The 11,842-nt window shown below is 40.2% G+C and overlaps 1 protein-coding gene across 1 annotated transcript; it reads right to left on the bottom strand.

Moving 5' to 3' along the window:
- Positions 1-4,815: 4,815 nt before the first annotated feature.
- Positions 4,816-9,021, bottom strand: LOC106606701 (methionine-R-sulfoxide reductase B1-A). Its single transcript, XM_014203057.2, has 4 exons — positions 8,784-9,021; positions 7,617-7,759; positions 5,633-5,747; positions 4,816-5,443 (listed from the first exon to the last, which is right to left on the bottom strand). The coding sequence occupies exons 1-4, from the start codon at positions 8,836-8,838 to the stop codon at positions 5,424-5,426; spliced, it is 333 nt and encodes a 110-aa protein (XP_014058532.1). The 5' UTR covers positions 8,839-9,021; the 3' UTR covers positions 4,816-5,423.
- Positions 9,022-11,842: the final 2,821 nt, after the last annotated feature.

Below are 11,842 nucleotides of genomic sequence, written 5' to 3'. Positions count from 1 at the left end.
CTAATGTATTTATTTAAATTGGCTGATTTCCTTATATGAACTGTAAGTCAGTACAAACTTTGAAATTGTTGCAAGTTGAGTTTCTATTTATTTTTAGTATACATGAAGAGACTATTGGAGGTCGGGGTGAAGGAATGTTTTTGGACGAGGCAAGGTCACAGGATTCACAACCATTGGATGACTCCATGGAGGGGTTGTCATGATTGGCCCAAGTCCTGGTGACCTAATGACTCCTCCAGTCCCCCAGCAGGACTCTGCCGGTCGTAAAACAAAGAATCAGAAGAAGACAAATCATCAGCAGCAGAAGAAGAGCCAGCCTCGAGCAGCTGGAATACAGCATGACCCATTTAAAGTACAGATATTCTGCTGCCGGAGTGTGGAAGTTCACCTTATATGGAAGCAACCTGTTGAACTCAATCCCTGGGTCAGAGCTGATAGAGCTGTAGAACAGCAGGTGGCCATTGGAGGAGACATCACCGCGGGTCGTCGTTATGTGTGAAGGGGAAAATGTGTCATCTAACTTTGTTTAACAGCATCACATGTGAAGGGAATGATGTGTTGTATAACTTTATTTGAGGACGGCGTGGGCTTAATTACCAGAAGAGTGCAGAATTTGGGGCGTTGACACCTTGAAGTGTTGTAATGAGGAAAGATATAGGGTAAGATAGAACTATTAAAAGTCATTGTAAAGGTTTTGTGAAAGAGAGTTAAGAAGCAAACAACCTCTTCTGAAAGAACCAAGTTGTATTGAAAAAAACTAATAAAATATATCACTTGTGAAACCAAACATGAAGTCTTACTGGTTTTCACTAACTAGTTACTCTATTGGTTGAATAAAGTGTTCAGGAGAAAAGGGAACACTGATAACAACCTTAGCTTAAGGGTCTCTACCATAGGTAGTCCGTTACCAGACCATTATTGTGGGCTCAAGCAGGAAACCAAAAGGGGCTTGGTGTTTAAGGCACACTTAAAGGAGCACTGGGAGTCTAGCCTGTTGAGCATTAGTCCTTTGCCCAGATAAAGTGCTGAACCCCTGCCTTTGACCAGAGAAAACTGGTTGAATCCCGATACGCAGGACTTATCGAGTGTGACCCACCCGTGAGCGTATTCTCCGGTCAGGTAAACAGGGAGGACCAGCCGTTAGCAAGAGAGTCTGAGATTACACCACGCCAGCAGCTCCTTGTCAACAGGAGGGGGAGGAATTAGACAGAACACAGAGCTGGGGAACATCACAGAAAAGTCCAATATACTGAATGACACATCTCTGCCACCTATAACACAGAAAACATCACAGAAAAGTCCAATATACTGAATGACACATCTCTGCCACCTATAACACAGAAAACATCACAGAAAAGTCCAATATACTGAATGACACATCTCTGCCACCTATAACACAGAAAACATCTCAGAAAAGTCCAGTATACTGAATGACACATCTCTGCCACCTATAACACAGAAAACATCACAGAAAAGTCCAATATACTGAATGACACATCTCTGCCACCTATAACACAGAAAACATCACAGAAAAGCTGACCCCCCCTTTTGCCCTCAGAACAGCGTCAATTTTATCGGGGCATGCTCTCTGCAAGGTGTTGAAAGCTCCAATGCTTCCCACAGTTGTGTCAAGTTGGCTGGATGTCCTATGGGTGGTGGACCATTCTTGATACATCCCGTAAACTGTGGAGCGTGAAAAACGCACCCCCCTGGCACCTACTACCATATCCCGTTCAAAGGCACTTCAATATTTTGTCTTGCCCATTCACCTGATGGTTTATTATGGACCCTTCAAATAAAGTGTTACCCATCAGATCCTAGTTGTGAATAAATAAACATTTATATTTGACAAAGAAGAAAATCACTCAATAAATGCCTTATAGATGACAATTGGCTTATATAATACCTTATAACAGCCTAACTACATATTTGTAGTGTTCCCCCACTTAGCTAAGGGATTAAATATTAGGCTACCTATAATTGAATAGAAGAAAACAGAGAGAGAGAGGAGATAGAGAGATTGTCAGTTCCTTAATGTTTGGCCTGTATAATACAGCCAATGGATACATTAAGGAACTGGCTGTTTCTCTCTCTCTGTCTCTGTTTTCTTCTATTGAATTCAATATAAAACCTTCTGTGTTTGTCATAGAACGATGCCAGGACTAGTTTATGTGGATGCAGATAGATTTCCAGTGTTGTGCTTCGTTTGAGTATCTGTCTGCCTTTCAGCGAATGAAATAGGCGGGACTTTCCAGTCTCCAGTGGAAGTGGCTATGTAATGTAATTCAACACCAAAGTCACTCTTTACTACGGATCATAAACTAAGACCCACTCGCTGGCTGAAGAGACAGATTCAGAAGTGAATAAACATTGATAAAACAATTAAAATACGCAGACAGTCCCTGAATTGAACTTTAACAGAGGATTATTTGGCAATTATTATTCATTAATTTAGTGTTTCATTGTCATACGTGATGACTTGTATTTAATAAAAAGCAGTAGCACTGTATTTAATGTCTAATAGATGGCTATTGGCTTATGTGTTATAAAAGCCAATCTAACTACTTTTTAGGCTATTATCCCAGGACAATTCATGCACTGTCCTCCACACCTTCAGCAGCACAGAGACTCCAGACAATCCTACTGCTCTACCACCACTGTGACTTCATACCCCTGCTGTTCACCTTACTGTATATATATATATATATATATATATATATATATATATATATATATATATATATATATATATATATATATATATCTACCTTAACATTGGAGAGGGGAGCTGGAGAGCAGGGTCAGAGTAAGAGTATATTCTGTAGTACTCTATATCAGAGGAGAATACAAAAAGACCATCCTTAATCCTCCATTAGTGTCTTTGTGTTGTTGTTTTTCAAATTAGTTATATTCTACACAGGATAACTCTTTCTGCTCACAGAGGTCAAACACACTGAATTCCCACCTTCAGGGATGAATGTGAGTGAGCTGCTGAATATTCAGGAGCAGGAGTCCCTCTCTTGCTCCGTCATACAAGAACTCATGACCCAGTTCATTTCCACACAACAGACCTGAAACAAACTACATCCAGAAAGGATTCCCTCTGTTTTCAAGTTCTGTATCCTTGTTAAAAGGGGACACATAAAAACATGTTAAATACCTTCTGTTGTAAAATTAGTTGGTGGAAACTAAAACCTCTATTGCCAACAATCACACGAAGTCACAAACAACCCCTACACACGTTAGGTCTCCTATAGGACGTAAGGGTGAATCAGTCCCTCTCTGACTGCACACACAACACACCTTCACTGGTCCCCAATTCTCAGGGGATTTGGACACACTGTCCTGGTGGATGGTCTGAGAAGGCAGGCCATGTTGAGGAATGCTCAGTCTTGGAAATGTTGGAGAAGAGCTCATATCTCCATTCTGAACATACAGTGAGGTCTACATGTATTGGGACAGTGACATGTGTTGTTGTTTTGGCTCTGTACTCCAGCACTTTGGATTTGAAGTGATTCAATGGCTTTGAGGGTATTTCCATCCATATTCGGTGAACCATTTAGAAATTATAGCAGTTTTTGTAGATACTCCCCCCATTTTATGAGACCAGAAGTATTGGGACAAATTCACTTATATGTGTATTATAGTCAGAAGTTTAGTAATTGGTCCTATATTCCTAGCACACAATGTTTTCTATTATTTTATTTCACCTTTATTTAACCAGGTAGGCCAGTTGAGAACAAGTTCTCATTTACAACTGCGACCTGGCAAGATAAAGCAAAGCAGTGAGACACAAACAACAACACAGAGTTACACATGGAATAAACAAACGTACAGTCAATAACACAATAGAAAAGTCTATATACAGTGTGTGCAAATGAGGTAAGATTAGGGAGGTGAGGTAAGGCAATAAATAGGCCGTAGTGGCGAAGTAATTACAATTTTGCAATTAAACACTGGAGTGATAGATGTGCAGAAGATGAATGTGCAAGTAGAGATACTGGGGTGCAAAGGAGCAACAACAACAAAAAATAACAATATTGGGATGAGGTAGGTGGATGGGCTATTTACAGATGGGCTATGTATAGGTGCAGTGATCTGTAAACTGCTCTGACAGCTGATGCTTAAAGTTAATGAGGGAGATATGAGTCTCCCTCATTCAGGTTAGCAATGATTACATCAAGCTTGTGACTAACTTGTTGGATGCATTTGCTGTTTGTTTTGGATGCGTTTCAGATTATTTTGTGCCCAATAGAAATTAATGGTAAATAACGTATTGTGTCATATTTATTGTAAATAAGAATGTAATATGTTTCTAAACAATTCTACATTAATGTGGATGCTACCATGATTACATATAGTCCTTAATGAATCAGGAATAATGATAAGTGATAAAGTTAAATGCACAAATATCAGGTTAGCATTTTTGGAGGGTTGGACATGTGTGAGTCTAGCCCACATTCACTGCCTGACCAACTGACAAGCCCGTCCTGATTGGGTAATGCGTGGTCTCATGTCTGCCACAAGGTGGGAGTATAATGCATTAAATAAATAAAAAAACTTACTGTGAAAGATGTGAAACAACATTACTTCTGTTCAGCAGTGCCACAGCTAGACAGCTCTCATTGAGTATTATAACCCGAGTATTGATTAAGTATTTATATTAACGATTGAGCATTATCAGGTCTGCTAATCTCATGAGGTAAGTACAGTAAAATACTGCCATGACTGATGTGTTTGTCATAAAGATGGCTGAATAACAAGTGTGCCATGAAAATAGTTTATGTTGTGCCCATAAAAATACAAACAATGTAATCTTCTATAAAAGTATACCTTTATTGCTCAGTTTCATTTCTCTTTTTGTTAGCGTATTACACATTGTGACCGTTAAGACGATAGAGATTTTATTTACATCACTGTAAATCTTTAAGAGGCTCATAACATCATTGATAGAACTGATTAACATACATTGGTAGATTGAAACACTTTTGTTTGCTTTCACTACTATATATAAATTAGGACATCTTGAAGTTACATTCAACACTATGAAGGCTAAATAGTGATCCCCCATTTCACTGACAATGTTAAGATAAAAAATAAAACAATGATTAAGTGACAGAATATCTTTGTGTAATTGTGTAACTCCTTGTACTTGTCTGTGTTATGATTGTGTATTATTGTTATGATTGTGTATCATTGTTATATTATGATTGTGTATTATTGCATAATGTAGATGACTATTTGGTCGGAGTTCCCCTGTCCTTGTCCAGTGAAGACATTGACCATCAGTGTCCTGGAGGTCCCAGAGTGGGCTTTATCACAGGACACTTCATCCACTGTCCTCCACACCTTCAGAAGGACAGAGACTCCAGACAATCCTACTGCTCTACCACCACTGTGACTCCATACCCCTGCTGTTCACCTTACTGTCCATCTACCTTATCTGTGGAGAGACAGGACAACATTTTAATTCATCAACGTTTTTAAGTGTAACATTAACTAACTATCCAGTGGTTAACGTGTGCTCAGTCAGATTGGTTAGGTATCAACCAGAGACATTGACATGTTTTGACTATTATCTAATCAAATTGGCTTGACATTCCGTGACTACATAGTTTCAGTGAACCCGTACCTTTAGGGACGAACTTCAGTGAGCTGCTGAATATTCAGAAACGTGAGAGTCCTTTCTTTGGCCCGTCGCCCACAAACTCATGACCCAGTCCGTTTCCACACTTCCCACATCGGACCTGAAACACACAACTATCAGATTCCATCTTTCCATACAACAGTATAGTCAATTCTATGTGCCAAATTTTTATCAAGAAAAAAAAGTGTTTTCATTCATAAAACTCTGTTCACAACATTGACATCGGCAAACCGTTCCACCACACAACACCATACACATGGTCTGCGCTTGTGAGGCGGTTGGACGTACAACATATTCTAAAATGATGTTGGAGGCGGCTTATGGTAGAGAAATTAACATTAAATTATCTGGCAACAGCTCTGGTGAACATTCCTGCAGTCAGCATGCCAATTGCAGAAATAAGCTTTTTGTGCCTATGGAAAATGTCTGGGATTTTTTATTTCAGCTCATGAAACCAACACTTTACATGTTGCGTTTATATGTTTGTTCAATGCACAATCAACGTATCAAACATGATTGTTAGGACCTTCCCAGGTTGAAAATGAAACACTGCTTACAAATGCAGAAATCGAATGCAATATCCTACACACATCCTGTTGAAATGAACATTGGCTCATCAGTGCATTGACCAGAAGCAGACAACTACTTAGCAATGAACAGTCAACAGAGGGATGCCCCTATGGAGGAGGGTTAAGTTGTCACCCATCTTTTCTGAGTCAAGATCACTTTCTCGGTCAAAAAGCAAACCGAAATTTACCGCTCAGATTATAAAAAAAAAAATGACTTAACTTTATAAAAAATTGTTCTGTAGGAATTATGTTTTTGTGCAGTAGACCTAATAAATTATCACAGCATATTTGGCTATATGCTTGGCCTGCCAATATTGTTCTTCTCAGACCATATTATATTTCAAAACTCAAGCTTTGATAACAAAATAGATCAGTTGCGAGGCATTGTTGAGCATTAATTGAAATAATTAGCTTTTTTATTTTACTGGACGAATTAATGGTACCTGCATCTGATGGTCAGTCTCAGCGGAGGAAAGGAGAGAGCAGCAGAGCATCCACCTATCACGGTCCCTGCTCTCTACTTTCCTCCAGTGAGACTGACCAGAGGGGACACTGACCAGAGGGGACACTGTCCTCCCACTGAAACTCGAGTCGCACCACATTATTTCTGCCTCATGCACAAACTCATGCTGTTCTTATGACCAGAGAAAGTGAAATATTCATCGATATTAAAATAGACATGAGCTGCTAATAATAAAAACGCAGGCCTAGCAACACACTTGGCTACTAACGCATTGCAGCTGCAGCGCGAGTGGAATGAAGGAGAAGCGTGTTTATGTTTTGTAAAAGTGTTGAATAAAAACAGTGTTGACAGTGCTGAATAAAAACGTCAACATGAAGTCAACCATAAAAACAGCAGCTCTGCGGTATTCCCTGACAGTTTCTCTCTGGTCATGGCTAGCGCTACTATCAAACTTTGCTGAGGGGTCGTGGAAGCTGTACCAAGTGATTTGAGCCATCTGATTGGCTAGCACAGTAGGAGCACTTGATTTAGCCACAGCTCTCCTGGTCCACTGGGTAAGCAGAGTTTGTCCCTTCAGACAAATGAAGTCATTTAAAATGGGAACTCTTTGCCTACCCGGCGCGCAGGGCTTCTGAATCAAGTGCACCTTCCGCCCAAAGCACAAAGTCGAATACATTTTTTTAATAAAGGAGCCCAAGCCTTTATCATTGGCTTTTCTACAGAAGTGTTGTGATCGACTACGAATGCCTAGAAGATCGACCAGTCAATCGGTTGGTGACCAGTGCCATAGACAATGATCTTGGGTTAGTTTTGCATTTCCCCCACTAATGGTTACGATTGGGGAAGAGGAAGCTTAGCTGATCTTAGATCTGTACCTAAGCTAAACTTCACAACTCTGGTCCAATGCAACTCCAGGCCCAAACTGAGAGGATCTCACCTTGAATGCCCCAGGTCTCTCCTCGTGCTTGGACACACTGTCCTGGAGGACGGTCTCAGTGAAGGCAGGCCAGGGGGAGGAATGCTCGTACTTAGATCTGCTGGAGAACAGCTGGTGGCCACACTGGGCACACACATATAACCCTGGGGAGATAGAAGATTAGTGAGATTAGCCAAAAGTAGATCTAGGATCTATGTTCAACACATTCTCTTTGAGTGAAGTTACAGGATGATTTGACCAGTGAAAACATCATTAATCCACCAGGAATAATCCTCAATGAGAGGAGAAAAGTGCAGTTGACTGGCATTATTTCCTTAACCAAACCGGTTTGTCATCTATACATGGGAGGGATCCATGTTCAACACATTCTCTTTGAGTGATGTAACAGGAGGACATGTCAAAACCTACATTTAGGAGAAATGATGACATAAGTGGCCACATTAAGATCTGAATATACTTGTATAGGCGCTACATTGTATACTTATACATAATACAATTATTACTTTCAATTATACTTTATAGTTACTGCAACTACTAACGTTTGGTTTACATTTGTTTTCTTGGCACAGTAGAATAAGTTGCTACAGTTTAACAAATGGCTGGTGGTTCAATCTTCCATCACGGTTTGGTAAAAGCCAGGGGCGCGTTCAGCAGTATGCAACGTTTTGGAACGTTCAGATAGAAACATGTTAGCTATGTAGAGCAAACGTGGCTCTCTGACATGTAGAATAAGGACTCACGTCGGCTCTATTCATGGTATTTCTATCTGCAACGTTCGAAAACGTTTGGCAACTGAACGTGGGCCTTGTGTAATCAGTGATTACAAAAGCATGCTACTTTTAGTTAGCTACTGATTGAGCATAAGTTAGGTCATAGTCCATTTTAGGACACAGTTGGGCTAACGTTACTGTAAAAGATACCACAGACGTTATAGTTATGTGCCACGACGTCCCAAATCATATCAAATGTATTTATAAAACCCTTATTACATCAGATATCACAAAGTGCTTATACAGAAACCCAGCCTACAACTCCAAACAGCAGGCAAAGCAGATGTAGAAGTTACTTTAACTGACTAATCTCATGTTTACAAGTTAGCTAAGATACTGTAGCTACTGTAACTGACTAACTTGCAACGCTATCTTAGCTAGCTGAGGAGCCTCTTACCAGTTTTAAAGTGGTCTTTAAAGACCTCACCCCCGAAGAAGGAACAAAATGACATGGCTCCACTTGCAATTAACCTTAATGAAAGTATAAAAGTGCAGTTGACTCGCACTCTTTCCTTAATCAACCCGGTTTGTTATCTATCGGCTTTGAGAAAAGTTGAGACTTGTGCTTGCTTTGGAACAGCAGCAGTAGGCTGGTACCGCTGGATGACGTCGATTGTTCAAAGCTCCAATTAAAGTGTACTTCCGGTTACTCTACAGTGAGCGTTTCAAAATAAAAGCCTCAACTCCAACGGTTAATGCTTTCAGGGATCCTTGGGACGTCCCTACTATAAACCCTAACCTTGGGAGCAGTTTGCTTTTTTTACAACCAAATCTCTTTTTTTGATGTAAATTGAATGTTTCTGAGAAACCTAACGCAACCAGTGATTCATTCATTAGATAATATTACACTGTCTCTATGCACAGTCACAGGGCCGACACACTCACGCACACTGACACTAAACACACACACCCACTCACATAACCTACAATCATCATATACGCTGCTGCTAATCTGTTTACCATATATCCTGATGCCTAGTCACCTTATCCCTATACGTGGGCTCCTGAGTGGCTCAGTGGTCTAAGGCACTGCATCACAGTGCTAGAGGTGTCACCACAGACCCTGGTTTGATCCTGGGCTGTATCACTGGCAGTGGCCAGTGAGCACGTTCCTGTAAGACATTGAGTCGCAAGCTAAAACGAGGATGTGCTCATTGAAAGGAGGGAGTTGTCTAATGACCCTGGGTTTACAGTTGAAGTTGGAAGTTTACATACACGTAGGTTGGAGTCATTAAAACTTGTTTTTCAATCACCCCAGAAATTTCTTGTTAACAAACCATAGTTTTGGCAAGTCGGTTAGGACATTTACTTTGTGCTTGACATGTCATTTTTCCAACAGTTGTTTACAGACAGATTATTTCACTTATAATTAATTCACTGTATCACAATTCCAGTGGGTCAGAAGTTTACATACACCAAGTTGACTGTGCCTTTAAACAGCTTGGAAAATTCCAGAAAATGATGTCATGGCTTTAGAAGCTTCTGATAGGCTAATTGACATCATTTGAGTAAATTGGAGGTGTACCTGTGGATGTATTTCAAGGCCTACCTTCAAACTCAGTGCCTCTTTGCTTGACATCATGGGAAAATCAAAAGAAATCAGCCAAGACCTCAGAAAAGAAAATGTTGACCACAAGTCTGGTTCATCCTTGGGAGCAATTTCCAAACGCCTGAAGGTACCGCGTTCATCTGTACAAACAATAGTACGCAAGTATAAACACCATGGGACCACGCAGTCGTCATACCGCTCAGGAAGGAGACGCGTTCTGTCTCCTAGAGATGAACATACTTTGGTGCCAAAAGTGTAAATCAATCCCAGAACAACAGCAAAGGACCTTGTGAAGATGCTGGAGGAAACAGGAACAAAAGTATCTATATACACAGTAAAACGAGTCCTATATCGACATAACCTGAAAGGCAGCTGAGAAAGGAAGAAGCCACTGCTCCAAAACCGCCATAAAAAAAGCCAGACTACGGTTTGCAACTGCGCATGGGGACAAAGATCGTACTTTTTGGAGAAATGTCCTCTGGTCTGATGAAACAAAAATAGAACTGTTTGGCCATAATGACCATTGTTATGTTTGGAGGAAAAAGGGGGAGACTTGCAAGTCGAAAAACACCATCCCAACCATGAAGCACGGGGGTGGCAGCATCATGTTGTGGGGGTAATTTGCTGTAGGAGGGACTGGTGCACTTCACAAAATAGATGGCATCATGAGGCAGGAAAATTATGTGGATATATTGAAGCAACATCTCAAGACATCAGTCAGGAAGTTAAAGCTTGGTCGCAAATGGGTCTTCCAAATGGAAAATGACCCCAAGCATACTTCCAAAGTTGTGGCAAAATGGCTTAAGGATAACAAAGTCAAGGCATTGGAGTGGCCATCACAAAGCCCTGACCTCAATCCTATAGAAAATGTGTGGGTAGAACTGAAAAAGCATGTGTGGGCAAGGAGGCCTAGAAACCTGACTCATTTACACCAGCTCTGTCAGGAGGAATGGGCCAAAATTCACCTAACTTATTGTGGGAAGCTTGTGGAAGACTACATGAAACGTTTGACCCAAGTTAAACAATTTAAAGGCAATGTTACCAAATACTAATTGAATTAATGTATTATTTTTACCCAATGTTAATGTGATGAAAGAAATAAAAGCTCAAATATATATTTCTCTCTACTATTATTCTGACATTTCACATTCTTACAATAAAGTGGTGATCCTAACTGACCCAAGACAGGGAATTTTTACTAGGATTAAATGTCAGGAGTTGTGAAAAACTGAGTTTAAATGTATTTGGCTAAGGTGTATGTAAACTTCTGACTTCAACTGTATATGCGCGGATATCGACTCTCCCACTCGAGCATGCTTTTGGTGCACAGTCGATAGCACGCTGGACTTCGGGCTAGAAGGTTGATGGTTCGAGACCTGCTTCCTGCCTGTTTCAATACAATACTTTATCTACCTCTATCTCTCCAGTATTCCTGCACATTGTAAATATGGTACTGGAACTGACCCTGTATATAATATTCTTACTTACTTTCTTGCTTTCTTATTTTTATTTCTTGCGTTTTTGTTCTACCTTGTTATTTTTTGTATTACATTCTTGTTGATTACTGCATTGTTGGGTTTAGACCTGGCAAGAAAGGCATTTCACTGTACATTTGACATTAACACTTCATCAAATGTTATTAGTCACATGCGCCGAATACAACAGGTGTAGACCTTACAGTGAAATGCTTACTTACGAGCCCCTAACCAACAACGCAGTTAAAAAATATATGGATAAGACTAAGAAATAAAAGTAGCAAGTAATTAAAGAGCAGCAGTAAAATAACAATAGCGAGACTATATACAGGGGGGTACCGGCAGAGTCAATTTGCAGGGGCTTCGGTTAGTTGAGGTAATATGTACATGTAGGTAGAGTTATAAAGTGACTATCTATAGATGATAACAACA

The sequence above is a fragment of the Salmo salar genome, chromosome ssa06 (assembly GCF_905237065.1).
Source record: "Salmo salar chromosome ssa06, Ssal_v3.1, whole genome shotgun sequence".
NCBI classification, from domain to species: domain Eukaryota; kingdom Metazoa; phylum Chordata; class Actinopteri; order Salmoniformes; family Salmonidae; genus Salmo; species Salmo salar.
Note: the sequence above shows the minus strand (reverse complement) of the source record. Positions and strands in the feature narration are given on the sequence as shown.